Source organism: Silene latifolia, chromosome Y (assembly GCF_048544455.1).
Source record: "Silene latifolia isolate original U9 population chromosome Y, ASM4854445v1, whole genome shotgun sequence".
Lineage (NCBI taxonomy): Eukaryota > Viridiplantae > Streptophyta > Magnoliopsida > Caryophyllales > Caryophyllaceae > Silene > Silene latifolia.
This window is the reverse complement of record NC_133538.1, coordinates 4,174,863-4,191,236: the sequence shown is the minus strand read 5'-3', so window position 1 is coordinate 4,191,236 and position 16,374 is coordinate 4,174,863. Positions and strand designations below refer to the sequence as shown.

At 33.3% G+C, this 16,374-nt stretch overlaps 1 protein-coding gene across 7 annotated transcripts; it reads left to right on the top strand.

The window, feature by feature from the left end:
- The first annotated feature begins 350 nt into the window (after positions 1 to 350).
- On the top strand, positions 351 to 6,800 carry LOC141626258 (zinc finger CCCH domain-containing protein 18-like). 7 transcript variants are annotated; one of them, XR_012535867.1, is made up of 4 exons: positions 437 to 735; positions 2,088 to 2,414; positions 5,014 to 5,074; positions 5,602 to 6,800. XR_012535867.1 is itself a non-coding variant. In XM_074440175.1 (3 exons), exons 1-3 carry the CDS (start codon positions 610 to 612, stop codon positions 5,626 to 5,628), a joined length of 480 nt encoding a protein of 159 aa, XP_074296276.1. In that variant the 5' UTR covers positions 439 to 609; the 3' UTR covers positions 5,629 to 6,800. The 7 variants fall into 7 exon arrangements, 6 of the variants coding, with proteins under 6 accessions (XP_074296271.1, XP_074296276.1, XP_074296275.1 ...); XM_074440175.1 differs by lacking the exon at positions 5,014 to 5,074 and having other exon boundaries at positions 439 to 735; XM_074440174.1 differs by lacking the exon at positions 5,014 to 5,074 and having other exon boundaries at positions 450 to 735; positions 2,125 to 2,414.
- The last annotated feature ends 9,574 nt before the right edge of the window (positions 6,801 to 16,374 follow it).

The following is a 16,374-nucleotide window of genomic DNA, read 5'->3' as shown; positions in this document are numbered from 1 at the left end:
ACGGGATTCTCCTTGTTTTTTCTATTTTTTTAAAAAAAAGGGAAAAAGGAGTATGGAGAACTATACTCCCGAGCAATGTTGTTAGGATCGGGATTTTACTTTGAATTGATGGGGAGGGTAGGATCGAATCGGTAGAATCGGATCGTAGAATCGTAAGATTCTACAAATTCACTAAATATAGTTTTTTATTGGTAAAAATATATAATTGAGGATCAAAACACTTATTTATACCCAAAATATTGATAATTAATGAGTTTAGTATCATTTCATGAACATGTCTTTACAAATTACATGAAATTTGGATTTTACGATGTCATTATATAAAAATATATTTTAATATGTTTACTCTCGAGTCGGATCATAGGATCGTAAGATCGTAGAATCATATTATGATTATACCTCTAGAATATTTCAAATAAATAGGATCGTAAGATTCTACAAACATGATAGAATCGTAGGATACAGAATCGGTGAAGCATTTTTGTATCGTAAAATCATAGAATCATATGATCGAATCGGGATTTTGACAACAATGCTCCCGAGTATAGTCTAAGAATTGAGATTTGGGCTGGTTCCTCCGTCAACGATTGGAAGTGGAAAAGGGTGTGAATGGCGGAGGAAGAGGAGAGGGTTCTAGAGGAACAGTTAGAAGTTCAATTACAAGGGCAAAAGCATTCTGTTTCTGCTATCAAACACGCTTTAATCTTCGACCCCGATAACGCCGAACTTCTCTCTGTATTATCTTCTCTCTTTTTATTCTTTTTTTTAGGGTTCAACCTTTTTCTTCTTCTTCTTATTATTATATTTTCTTCATTTTGTTTTCCTTTATTCAATTCCATTGCTTTTCTCCAATCATTATTTCGCCCTTTGATTCAATTCCAGTACCGATCTAGGCGTGTTTCTCCCTTGTTCACCAGCCTGCAATGCCATTACTAATATAATGGGGAAATATTAGAGGCTACGATGCACAAAAGTTTAGCTTTTCTAGTTTTATTGATTTTGTTATATCTCAAAAATTGCTCTTCTTAGTTTTAACTTTAAAACAATAGGTATAGTTCATATGAGCTCGCGTACCAGTGTCCAACATTTGACACTTGGACATTGGTATGAGTGTATGACACTCGACACTTCATTTTAGACCAAAAACTTGACAATTTTTCATAAAATAGCCGACTCCGACACTTGGGTACACAACCGTGCCCGACCCTTCGAACCGTGTCTGGGTAACATAGTTTATAAGGTATTTATTCCCAAGCTCGATTACTGTGGTATGATATAAAACAATGGGCGAGAGTGGTAAGCTAGGATATAATTACGAGTGGACATATCTGGTGGTATGATCTATTGACATGGACTATGCTATGAGATGAGTAACAGGTTAATAAACATGATATTCATTTGCTTACCTTTTTTATTCCTTTTGATGGGTATTTTAATCAAAGGTAATATGATTGGGACGGAGGGAATACCTTTTAACTTTTTAACTGGTGAAAAAAAATCTACTAATAGAAAAGTATAAGGAACGACATGTTGAATTTCCCTTTGCTATCCTTGTTGAAGGCTATCATTGAACTTCATGATCCGCTGGGTCCTTGAGAAGTTATGAGCTTATCAATGGGTACATTGGTGAAATTCTTGATAGGTTGCAGAAGCACGGGATGTGCTATTCTTGTGTAGAAGGTTGAGAGCATAATCAGATATTATCAGTCATAAAAGATGTTGATCTTCCATAGTATTCTGTATCTTCGATCACTGGTTCAACACTTGGGATCTGTAGAAGATTTACTAGTACATTACTTAAAAGAGGATTACCTCTGGTGTTCATTTATGCACTTATGTTATCTCAATCGAGCAATGCTTGTATTGATGGTTGTATCTTCAATGTTTATATGTGATGCTGCCCCCTGGTTATCTCACAACAACAAAGCCTTGCTCCTGATATGATTCGGTGTCCGATTACTTGATGCATCAATATGAAATGGTGTCTTGAAGTTAACTAAATTTATAGAAATCAATGAAGGAGAAAGAGAGTAAATAGATATTTTTCTGGCTTTTTTGTTTCATGAACTTAATGTATATGAATACAGTTTGAAGAAGAGCTTATTTCTTCCATCAAAGATGCAGAGGAAGGACTTCTTGGCCTTAAGCGTGCACGTTTGTTTCGTGAAGCTAATGCTATGCAGGGGTTTACGAAGCTGGATAATGTTAAATCATCAAGTGAAGATGTACTGGCAGAACATCTAAATCCAACTGACGTTGAAGTTGAAACTTTGGAAGAGCCAAGATCCCGTGTTGGATCAAAATGCAGATTCCGCCACACTGATGGACGTTGGTATAATGGTCAAATTGTCGAGTTAAAAGATTCTTGTTCTGCAACAGTTTCTTTCCTCACTCCAATGTCAGAGAATACAATGGTGAGCAGTGTAACTACCCTCCTATTTTTTCATGTAAAATATAAAATATTTGGCCCCTTCTATCTTTTTTGGTGAATGGCGACTTATACATTCTTTGCTTGAAGTGGCAATCTTTATAAATTATAATTTGGCGGTCACTTGTGTGTGTGTGTGGGTGGGTGGGTGGGTGGGTGTGTGTGACACACCCACACACACACAGAGAGAGAGAGAGAGAGAGAGAGATTGCCTTGTCTGATGCTGTCCAACTCAGGCCGAGTTCAACAACAACAGCATCAGAGCCTTAATCCCAAAATGATTTGGGGTCGGCTGGCATGAATCATCCTTTAGAACTGTCCCTGGGTGAACGCACATCTCAAAATGCGAATAGAAAAGGGAAAAATGAAAAACAAAAGGGAGAGCGAAAATGTAATACAAAGTCAAGGTAAACTTACAGGTTTTAAAAATCGAGTTCCGGATTTCTTTTATAAAAACTTAAAATTTAAATCGAGAGAAAAGATTAAAACGATTTTGAAAACCGAAATAGAATTAAGGATCCGGAATGCCTTAAAAGTAAACCTAGTAAAATATATAAGAAAGCGGTTGGTAAAAAAGGTGTAATAAAGGAGAGAAAAACAAATAATTTTTTTAAAAATTAAATAAAAACACTAAATATGTCAAAAAACATCAAGAGTCGGGATGAGTTCATTTAGTGTAATATGTTTCCCAAGAGTCAGCCATCTCCCTCATCCCTATAATCGAACTGTGCAAAGGAAAGTGTGCTCCAACACATAGGTCATAGACCTTTGAGTTCTCACCTTTAGGTTGAAAGACCCAGGCCCCCAACAGCCAAACTACCAAATTGGTAAAAAAAGTGGAAGGTAGTTGCCAAATTGGTAAAAAAAGTGTCAATTGTGACAAATTGGTAAAAAAAGTATAGATTGGTGACAATTTGGCCAAAAAACTTTTATTTTAACTAATTCTCTATTATTTGAACTATAATTGACCAAACTACCCTTTCCTAAGTAGTAAACTGGAAAAAAAAATCAGATACTCGTCGTTCGCAACTTAATTATGACCCAAAGTTTAAATCAAACCAATTTTACCCGAAATCAATCCAACTTTCTTAAATATGATACTTCTCCAATTTTAATAATTCAATAAAAAATATTGAGATCCATAAAGACCTAAAATGAAACTGATTTAGACAAAAACTACTAGTAAAAATTGACTTATAATATCTCACTTAAAATGGATATGAATTGTCCGACCCATCTTACAAACATACTATATCTTAACTGGGATACCCGAAATCACTTAATTATAGAGGTAATCATTGTCGGGTCGGTTCGATGCTTCAAAAACCGGTCGGAAGTATAAGGCGGGTTAGACTATGACAATTGTTCGATTCTACTAAAGAAGTTTAATTATTATAAGATGGAATATATTTATTCAGAAACAAAATTCGAAACATAAAAATAGTCTTAAGATGGAAGATAATTTCTAGAAAAAAAAAAGTCGTGCCCTCGGTCCTAGAAGTCTTCGTCCTCCATAGCTTCGAGAAGGGCATTTTGGTCAAATTTACTTTTAGGACTAGTTAATTAATTAAGGTGGTAGTTTTTTGGTCAATTTGTCACATTCCATTATTTTTTTTACCAATTTGTCACATGTTGTACTTTTTTTACCAATTTGGCAAACATCATCAACTTTTTTTACCAATTTGGTTGTTTGGCCGGCCCCCAACTGTGCTATTCTGCCGGAGTCTTATATTCTGACTGTGACCTGACATCATATCAAACATGGGTGTGGATCCGAGTATCATACTCATAATTTCTGATAATTTGATATTATGTTTGGCTAAATTTGAGTGTTCCAAGTACATCTAGGTATGAGGACCAAGTATCTGCCAAATATACATGAGGTGAGATTTAGTGCTGGGTAACATAGGCCTAACACCCATGGTTCTATTTGTTTGGGCCTTGTTCATGATCAAGTCTTTCCATTGCTAGAAGCTCTGTATAATGTCACCACCAATTCCCAGAGTCTTGTGTTTTACGGGCTTGTCACTTGTAAGTTATAGCTCAATTAATAATGTTGAGGTGTTAACTAAGACAATCAATATGATTGGTATTTGGTAATGTGTGTCTTCTCTGAAATCATACAATAATGATGATCGGTGTTGCTTAGTAATAGTGCTATTGTTCATTTTAAGTAAACAGGATAAGTTCAGTGATGAAATCAAAAGTAAGCGAAAAATAAAGACCATAGGCATGTAGGCGGACTTTGCTATCTCTCTTTTACAAATTCTCATGCATGTTCTGTACTTTCTGTTTCTGTCGAAGTTTGTTTATTGCTGAACGCTAAAGGAAGTTTAAACCGAAGCTCGACGCTTTTGACATGAAATTTTGTAAAAGGAAGCTCTTCGCTTTTGCCATGCATTATTTGTAAAAAGGATACGCAAAGATGCAGTGTGTAATTATTACCGATAAGCAAATACTGCTGTCCTCTTGTTATTGCACTAGTTTTTCGAAACTCCTTGCTTCATTGAGCCGCGTGAGGAGTAAAAATTAGTTGTCTTGTGTTTGTCATCTTCATGTACTGATGATAGAACCCCTAAGTGCAGATGTGAAAGTTCTTCCTTCAACAAAGATGTCGATTTGGTGCTAACTGCCGGTTATCACATGGTATGTTTGCACGTAATTCTGCTTTGCAGAACCATTATATATGGAGACTGCTGTATATATCTAAAGGAGATAGTGTTTTCAGATTCAACCTTTAAGTGAATTTTTTAGTAGTGTATCCTACACAATATGGAAGTTGTTCGTTAAACTGCCTGGACAGTGAGTTGTCATCGACTTATGGGTTACCTTCTTACAAAGTTGCCCTCTTGAATTAGGCAGTTGAAAGTCATCGTAAGAAACTAATTTTGCGAAACAATATACAGAGCTCTCCAGCTTTAGTGGTTCTCAGTCTCAGAGCTGTGTGGATTAGTATGGTAACTATGGTTTTATTAGTTTCTCTGATCTTTTTGGTGGTATGATAACATGCTTACAAAACTTGGCACATATATTGGATTATGTGATTTTCATGATCTAAGATTTTTTTGTCCATCTGTTTATGTTAATGTCGTGCCTTTTTTTATATCTTTTCTGTTGTCCTCTTGTGTGATATGTTGCTATTGCCTGACGGTATCATTTTTTTTTAACTTCAGGAACTCAGGTGCCTTTATCTTCCCTAAAGAAGTATGTCTCACCAAATTGGGGGCAGACACATGTAGGAGCTACCATACTGGCAGTTTCTAAGACTAGACCTGAAATTTGGAGAAACGCTGAACTCAAATCTTGGGACGACGAAAACAATCGAGGTGTTATTGTATTCCGTGATGATGGAAGCTCGGAGATGGTTGGGAATGAGGCAATCGCGTTGTCACAGCGTGCTAACTCAAGTGATGACGATGACGAAAGTGATTATTTGAGTCATGATGGCTCGAGTTCCAGTGATTCAGAAGAAGACCGCCTACCTCAATGGTTGGGGTTTGTGGAGACCACGGCCTTGCAGAGGGGGGTCCAGACAGACACAACTATATTTGCCACGTGGGAGAATCACACTAGAGGGGTAGCTTCTAAGATGATGGCTAATATGGGTTACCGTGAAGGAATGGGCCTGGGCTCTTCCGGTCAGGGGATGGTGAACCCTATACCTGTGAAAGTCCTCCCACCAAAGCAGTCTCTTGATCATGCCCTCAGGTCTTGCAAAAAGGAAGGGAGTCAAGATAGGAAGAAACGTAGTAGAGGCGGTAAGGGGAAACGAGATAAGAAATTTGCTGAAGCAGCTCGGGCCGCAAAACAGGAGAAAGAGCAGAGGCCAGATGTGTTCAGCCTTATCAACAGTCACCTGGCAACTCATTCACAGATGCTTAATAGTAATGATTCTTCAAAGAAACAGAAGAGTAAAGAGAACAAAAAGGAAGATAGGAGGTCACTGATTGCCTATGAAGAAGAGGCAAAGGAGTTGAGGGTTCAAGTGGGGAAATTGGAAGAGATGGTTAATCGGAACAAGAAGGAGAAGGCAGTGTATGAGGCAGCCATGAGGAAGCTGAGTGAGACTCGGAAAGCTTTAGCAGAGATAGAGGCCAGGCACGCCTCTGCATCAAATGCTCTTACGAGCAAGGACAGAGAAAAGAAATGGCTTAGGTTTTAACATGAGTCATCTGTGTAATTGTGCTGGTTAAAGTATTGATCATGCTGATTTTTTGACCGATACGGATATTGTGTTCTAAATTAAGATTTTATTGTAAAAGTAGCCTATATCAGCGGTTGTAAATTGTTACATCCAGTACTGTTTCTAAATTAAGATTTTACTAGAGTTCAAGCCCGGGTGTTGCCCGGGTCATTTCATAATAGTGGCTTTTGGGTATATTCTCAAGAGACTGTTGTTTAAGATTGCGTTTTATCTTGACTATATACCCGTGTTTCGCACACTATGATAGACCCGCTCTCTAACTTCAAAACAAAACATCTCCTATTATCACCTTCTCATTTTCTCATTTTAAACCGGATCACAACAATCATCACTTTCACCGGCCTCCACAGCTCCACTAATCTCAGTGAAGGCAGCAAAATAGTAGTTAAGAGACCTTGTAATCTCGTGTCTCATCGGTTTTGTATGCATGTCTAGATGAAAAATCCAACAAAGGTAGATAATTAAGAGACCAAATACCTCCAAAATTCTCTATAACCCAAATTACCGAACATGGTTTAGAATTGTTGATAAGAGTAGTTTCCCATATAATTTAAACTTGTAAGTGTTGTATAGTTTAACTCTAATAACATACGGAGTACAATTTTCAGCGAACAATAACATCTTATATGATTACCTTAGACGAAAATGAACACTATTGTGCCAATGGAATAATAATTTGTTCCAACATAAAACAATAAAATTTAGAAAAATGTCTAAACCACAATATTATAGAACAAACTAGTTTTCTTGCCCGTGCGTTGCACGGATATTAAAATAATGTGTGATAAATTTCACAATAAAATAGAATATAGACATATAGTACATCGTTCATGTCTAAGACTTTATGTATGCCGCATGACCAACAAATAATTCCCATTAGCATAATATTGACATAAGAATAAAAGAGTGTTTAATTAATAAAATACTTTTTTAGGAAAATAAAACCAATATGAAGTTTATATATATGATACTTGGATTGATAGTTTTTAGAATTTGTTCATTAATACCTGTTTGTTTATCAACTGGTCAAGGAAAACAATAATATCGATCTACTCTGCATAATCAACTCAATCGTGCAACAAATCTCCTTCTTTCGAATGACAACCATAATTTAATCATTACTTGATGAAATTGTAATCATGTAAAAATATTTAGAGGTATTTAGAATGCCCCCCCCCCCCCCTAAGCAATAGTCTTGGCCCCAATCTTCTCATTTGAAACAAAATCTTTCACGCAGACCCCTATTTTTCTTCCCTATTCGCACACATGATCTAAAACAATCGTATCCCTTGAAAGATCGATCCTTGTCTCCAAAACTTATCTCAAATTTATTCAACCAAGTGAAAAACTAAACTCCTACTTCTAGAAAAATCCACCATCCAATGGAAACTGACCCTTGCTCTCGACAATGTTGTTTTTTTAGGAAAATAAAATCAATATGAATTTTATATATATGATACTTCAGACTGAGAGTTTTTAGATTTTGTTCATTAATACCTGTTTGTTTTTCAGTTGGTCAAGGAAAACAATAATATCTACTTTGTATGATCAACTCAATGATGTAACAAATCTCCTTCTTTTGAATAACAACCATAGTTTATTCATTGTTGGGTCAGATGGTAGTTACCTAAAAACGTTTACATGTAGTTAAATGTTATATCTTCCGGTCAAACTATAGACGTACCTTTGAATGTGAACAAAATGCCAACGCAGTACTACATGGCTGAGGTTGCTTATGACACCCCCTATAACAATAGTCTTGCCCCCCATATTCTCATTTGAAACAAAATCCTTCACGCAGACCCCTATTTTTCTTCCCTATTCACACACATGCTAAAACAATCTCATTCCTTGAAAGATCGATCATTGTCTTCGAATCTTTTCTAAAATTTATCCAATCAAGTGAAAAACTAAACCCCTACTTCTAAGAAAATCCACAATCCAATGGAACTAACCCTTGCTCTCGACAATGTTGTTAGAATTAAGATTTTACTTTAATTTGGATTGATGGGGTCAAGATTAAGTTTATCAGTATGATCTTTTGAGATTCCTTGTTATTATTCATGTTATCTATATGTTTTAATGCAAACGAGATTTTGCTGATAGATAACCTTATTTATTATCACTATCCTCGTTAAACTCATCACCTTCCACAAATGCACCCTCCCTCCACCCCACTAATTTACCAGCAAAAAAAAAAAAAAAACATCACCATTGTGATTAGTTTTTACTACTTGAAATAACCTCCAATCCACTACCACTATCACTACCTTTATGCCATGTTTTACATCTAAGAAGTCATAAATCACATTCACCTCCATAAAACACCAATCTTTACTGCAGATGGTATGGATCTTCATTTCCCTTATCGAAGACAATTTATTTCTCCTTCAACAAAGAAAAGTTTAAGAAGCAATCTTCCCTCTTATCTCGCTCCCTTTCCCTTCCTAGTCTTTTTCTCGTCCCCTCCCCTACCTCCATTCCAGATACTCAAACAAAGTGTTTGGGTACTATATTTGTAAACTGAATAAGTTTGAATATTATATATATATATATATATATATATATATATATATATATATATATATATATATATATATATATATATATATATATATATATATATATATATATATATATATATATATATATATATATATATATATATACACAAACTTTGTTATTTATTTCATTTTGCATAAATAAATCTTACTACCTCCATCTCATTTTTATTGTCTTTTTTTCTTCAAATTTTATTATCACGTAATTATTATCCCCTTTCTAGATCTAGTAAAGAAAAACTTTAGTCAACCAATTCGTCGCAATCAACCTCATTCCCACTCGAAACAACCTTTAGCCCACTACTTAATCCCTTCGGTTCACACATAAAACGGTCTAAAATGCAAAGCTTTCATCTCTCTCTTGAAAAGTCCATCTAACTAACAGAAAACTAGCCGCTGCTTTCTGAACTTCATCATTTTTTCATCCCGTAAAGATTAAGTTGACAAAAAAAATGCAGAAACTTAGGGTTTGTTTGATAACGACAGATTGAACATTTTTTTAGCATTTTGAGAGTTTTTACACTATTTTAATAACAAATGTGTTATTTTGAGTGTTGATCATCGACATATTGAAATAGTAGATTGTGGTGTAATTTCCCGTTTTACATTATGACCTTTAATTAGTATATTATAAGAAAATATTTTTTTTTTATCTCTGAGGAAATTAAAGATCAAACTTTATCTTTATCATATTTATAATTAATATTTTTCACTTAAAATATATAAATTTAAGGAAGTTCAAATAAGTTAGCTAAAAGTTATAAATCACACATTGTACGAAGCAGTATAATCATTTTTTTATTAATATGAAATAAATGTCATAAACTTCATGGGAATATTAATGCGGTAGAGAACTAGAGAAGAGTTAGCAAGTACGTGACCCCCTTTTAGGTTTAATTTTTTTCATTTATTTTTATATTTTTGCCTAAAGATGGTTAAAGTATCGTATTATGCATGACGGATATGTCTCACCCTTCCCCAATTCGTATCTCTCCCTAAATTACAGTGATGATGTGATCAATTTACACACGCACAAAAAAAAATAGCATCAACAATAATTAGTTTGCTCCATATAATTGAATAATAACGTTTTTTATGCATGTAAATTTCTAAGAAGAAAAGCTTGAGAGAGACGGTCTTCACTATGTTAGGGAAAGACTACTCTTACCCTTTTATGTGGTTTTCATGACTTTTTTTTTAATGTTGATCATTGCTTGAATTGAATCTTAACCTTATACATATTTTTATAATAAGTGTATCTAATTTACCTTCAACCCTCATGCAAATCTATTTTATTACTCGTGGTACCATTTTTACTTTAAATTGTAAAACAATCACACAATAAAGTTTTTCAAAACATTTACTCATTTGTCATAATATGATATTTCGATTCGCAAATTAGCAGCAACTTTCTTTATCTTTTAATACTCCTTGAAAAACAGATATCAAACTTTGTAATTATCAATAATTGTGAATATCTTATTTAAATTTTGATTAATATACTTTTATATAATGACAAATGAATTTAAATAATATAATAATAAATTATCAATAAAAGTTGAAGTGTATTGTAAGGGAAATAACTTTAAAATTAGTAGGAGAAATACATATGACATTTGAAAAATAAATTTCGTATTATGTATAATTAAATATGACATTAGCCATAACAAAAGACGTAGGGGCATATTTCAGCATTCATTTACTTTTTACATGAGTAAATTCCATGTAATACGTATTATGCATGTACATTTGTCACAACCCAGTTCGGCCTAGGGCCTTTTAGCCTCATAAGTCATAATACCTCATTTTTTTAATCGGAAGTTGTTATAAAATCGGATATTATAAATATATCAAAGGTTTTTTCCCCTTATAATTTGATAAAAAATGAACAAATATTAATGAATAATTTTTTAATATTAGTAAATTGTAGATGATTAATTTATTTCATATTTCTAATAATAAAATTGTAAAATAATTAACTAATTCTCATTTCTAATAGGAAAATCATATTCCTAATTATAATAGAAAAAATTTAAATAATTATTATCTCCTAATCCTAAAAAGTATAATCAGGAAAAAAAAAGCCTTAATAATTTATTAATTTATTTTCTATTTCTAATAGGAAAATTGTAAAATAATTAATTAATTCTTATTTTCTAATAGGAAAATTATATTCCTAATTATAATAGAAAAATTGTAAATAATTAATTCCTATTTCTAATAGGAAAATTATAAAATAATTAATTAATTCTCATTTCTAATAGGAAAATTATATTCCTAATTATAATAGAAAAATTGTAAATAATTAATTATATCCTAATTCTAATGTTAATAGTATAATTAGGAAAAAAACCCCCCTTTAGTTATATATATATTGATTGATTGATTGATTGATTGATTGATTGATTAGATTCAAAAATAATTTCCGGACAAATTTATTAAAAGTATTCTAGACGGTCAGATCACCAAAATAGAATAAAAATAGATTAAATTATGGAAAAAGAACTAAGGTATTATGGATGGACATAAAAATTTAGATATACTTAATGCCATTATTTTATATTCCTTCCATCCCGGCCAATAGTTTACACTTTTTCATATCCGGTCAATAATTTACACTTTCCTGTTTGAGATATAACGGTCAATAGTTTACACTTTATTTTTCTAATAAATAATCGTTTATAAAGCAAATGTAAACTATTGTCGGAGATGAACGGAATAGTAATTTAGATAGAGTCCTTAATATCATTGGAAAGAAGTTTAGATGTACATAGAATCCATTGGCTCATGGAGTATATAACATCGTCCTTATCTCATACGTAGTAGATACTTTGGAGTCTCATTGCTTACAATCTCCAGCTGTTTTTATGTTTGCTTTTTTTTATTTATCACAATTATAAGATTTATTAAAAGTTGGAATCATTTTCATTGCTCATACTTCCTTTTTCTCAAATCACTTCCTTTTTCTCAAATCACAAAGACGAAGCGTACATTCACCGGAACGAAATGTCACTACCTTACAAATGTGTCGTTTTTTTATGTTGATCAGGAGTATCTCCTACCGACAGTTGGAGCAATCTCTTTCGGGGTACTGAAGGCAATTTAATGGGTTGACCCCTCCCAAGTTTGGCCTTTTCATTCACAAGAGTTAGTAATCGAACCCCTAACTACTTGTTTAAGAGATGATGAGAGCTTTTACCACTCACACCCGCCAACTTTGATACCTTATAAATATTATGTGAGAATAAGAGATCACCATAATAATTATACGAATCTGAGAGGGAAACAATAATATAGTATGACACGGTAGAAAGAAGACAGATAGATGTCAAAATTGCAAGCCCGTGACTAAACAATATAAGAACATAGTTAAGTAAATGTAAATTATTAACGGAGACGGAGGGAGTATATAATTAGAAGCGCAAGGTGGTTGTTTAAAACGACTTTTTCTTATCACTTTTGTGATTAAGAATAAAAATACAGTTGTAGGATGTTGTAATAAACTCGAGTTGATACAAAATTGACCCGATTATAATTGAATTTTAAATTGACATGTGCTGAAACTCCACCTATCGATTGTTGAGCAAGCGGAAACCTTGACAATTAGAGAGGCCTTGAAGTGGGCACTCTCTCGAAACATCCTTCATGTTGACATTTTCTCTGATTGTCTGCAGGTTCTTGCTCAAGTCCTAAAGTACTCGCAGCTCAAATATTGGACTAGGAATACGGTTGACGACATCATTGATCTAGTGAAAAACTTTCATTGTATTTCCTTTACTTATGTTCCTAGAATTTGTAATAGAGCCGCTCATAGGTTAGCTAAGCGTGCTATTAAAATGTAGAACTCCTTAACCCGATTGTCAAAAAAAAAAAAAAAAAAAAAAAAACCTATCGAAATAGATACGGAGTACAATTTAAAGTTTTAAACCCACACCAAATTTATCTCTTTTTTAAAATTACTATATGGCTAAAACTTATTTAATTGTTAATTCATTATCTTATCTTGGTTATTATTTTCTCAAGTATTTTTAAGTTAGTAAAAAACTAAAAACCTTATGTCGTTAAAGTATATCATCTTAAATTTGAGATCAATGATCAACCTGATTTTTCAATACGATTATACAAAAACTTTTAGTGACAACTTGTCCACGACATATCATCTGAAGTTGCAATTGCGCAAAATAGATTGCCGAACAACATTAATATCCACTTCTGCAATTATCATACGGAGTAAAAGCTTTGTATCAATAAATTTATACAATATTCGTTATTATTTATTACGTTGCATAAACTTGTGTACGGCATTAACCGCAATATATCATCATCATTATATATATAAAAGAATAATGTAAAACGGCTGACGTGACACAATCTCTTTTGAGAATTAAGGTAATGCAGCCCTCACATTCAACATCACAAAATCAGTTTTGTTTGAGTCAATCACGGTTTTGCAATATGGCCACATCACCAAAAAAAAAAAAAAAGTCCAATTAAATCAATTAAATACCTAACCTTTTGTCATTCTCTATGCTACTTGAGAATGACAATGAACAATTACCCTATAAACAAATTCAATTTCCAAAACAAGCGTGCTTAATAACTCTCACCTGTCAATACAATAACCCATGCTTCCTTCATCTCCTCAAAACAATAACCCTATAAACAACCTCCTGTAAATTTCTACGCCAAACCCTACCCAGAGCATCAAATTTCTACGCCTCCTCTGTAATGCTGTTTCTCATATTCTACCCTCTTCCTCTGATTCATAATACATATCTCATCATCAATATCAAGATCATTTCTACGCCTCCCAGTGAAGCAATTATAATATTATTACAATTTACAATGTCATTCTCCCGTCACCATTATTCTTAACCCTAAAATTGTGCTTCCAATTTCTCCACTATCAAATCGAGCAGTCTCACCAAGTCACTATGCATTCAAACACAGTATGACGATCCTAATCTCAAGGTAAATTTCTCTCTCCCTTTCTATACTCAAATTTTTATCATCCAAACTTATTTGGATGATCATTTCACTTTTTGTTTGTTGTAAATTTGTGTTTTTCATACATTAGATCATCATATTTGCCTGCCATTCATCTTATGTTTGACCAGAATTTGATGAATTTGTCCATGAACATGAGTCCCTTTGTTGTTTTATTGAAGACAATAGTTTATCCAAAAGCATACTTCTGATGAATTATTTGATAATGTGTTGTCTTTGATGACTTTGAGATTGCGCTGAAAGTGTTCGATGAAATGCTGCCTCATTTTATGTCACCTGAATTCTCATGCCATTAAAGCACTAGATTAATGTTGTTATTGTTGCATGTTTTACGGTCGATATTTGAAATTTTACGAGGTCACACAATAACTTGCGATGGCTTTGAGGAAGTTGCTAAATTCATATTATTTCGAGACTCTTACTTTTAGTACCAATAGGCAATAGTGCTTTGTTAGATTGGTATTGCAAGGAAGGAAACGTAAGGAAGGGGATTGGTTGTCGAAACAAGGGGTTATATACTTGTGTGCCTGATTATATATCTTATAGACTTATAGTACCCTTGCTTCGTCGGTTGTTGAAGTGTAATTAGTTGTTTCTAGACCTTATATCACAACATGTAAGCATAAATAATGTTGACACAGAGTCTCAAATATCCGTTTTTTAAAGTTAGTCTCTTACAAATGTTTGTTATCAAATAAGTGTTCTATAGAGTGGCATTGTGTAGTTTATTTGTTCCATCACTCTTATAGCCATTATTATAATATCTCGATTGTTGTCATTGGGTAAGCTTAATACCGTCACTAACATCACGTCATTATTTAATTGCATAAGGTTGATGAGAAATGTATTTAAATTTGCAGAGTGCTAACCTGATAAAGCCGACAGAAAAACTACTTTTATAAGAAATCTGATAATTTGCTGCTCAAGAGGAGTAAAATGAATTACTGGCGTCTTAGAAAAATCGAAGTATGAGGGTGTTTTTCTAATTTGTTATTAGTCACATTTAATGGTTCTTACACACCACCAAGTTATACTTAAAAATCTTACTTTGCCCCATCCTTGAAAAAGTGTGACTTTCTTATTAGTAAGAATCCCTAATATTCCGACGTATTTGTTCACACTTCACAGGGGCAGACCTCCTGTAAATACTTTCCTCTGCATTATCGTCACCGAGGTGATAATCTTGACCTCTCTTTTACTGAAAAACCACGAATTATAGTTCTATGCCAGGTGATATCTTTACCTCTTTCTTCACTTTCCGCCATTTGAATGATTTTTGTTTTTGAATTTTTTATTTTTCTGAAATTAGTTGATTTCATCCTCATCTTTTTCAAGGTTTCGATTATCTGTATTATTAAGTTTAGATTGTTGAGAAATGATTTAGTTACTTTCAGTTTACCTAATTGCGGATATTGATAATTTTGTAGCGGTTAATTGATTAGTGGCTGCAATCACGATAAATTTCAGTGATGAAGATGGAGATTGGTCGGTCAAGAGATGTAAATGTTTTGACTATGAAGTGTCAAAGAGCTCCAATAGATTAGAAAACTACATGCTCTATTTATCATCTTATTTTTTATTTCACACATACTATTTTTATTGGCTTAATCAAGCCAGAGGAGCAATGGTTGGAACATATGGAAGCCGCTAAAGCAAGCCGTCCCTATCTGTTTGGTAATTTCATGACGCCCTTCTCTACATTCTAATTATGATTTTGGCTATTTAGTGTTCCTAAATAATGCTTTGTGTTTTACATCATGTGTTAAAGCTATGTGGTGATACATTAAGATAGACGTGTAATTATGACCCTCTAATGAAATCGATTTTGTATCGAGTAAAATCGTATCTGCGAAAATCAGCACCCTAAATATATATTTATATTCATGAATTAGTTTGATGGGTCTAAATTTGGATCTAAAATTGTTGGGGATAAGTTTTTCAGAATGTGATCCGACTAAGATTTGTCTAAATTATACCGAGATTTAAATTGATTTCATGGAGTTTCCACTCCTTTATCGTCTTGGATATTCCAACTTTTTTCTTTGTGCACTGCTGTGTTTTGGGTCTTTCTTTATAAAGACTGTTAATTTTGTTTTTGTTTTTTAGCATAATGTCGCTCACATGCCAATTCCAATAGTTTGAACATTTAGCTTCACTTATTAAAATCCGGAATA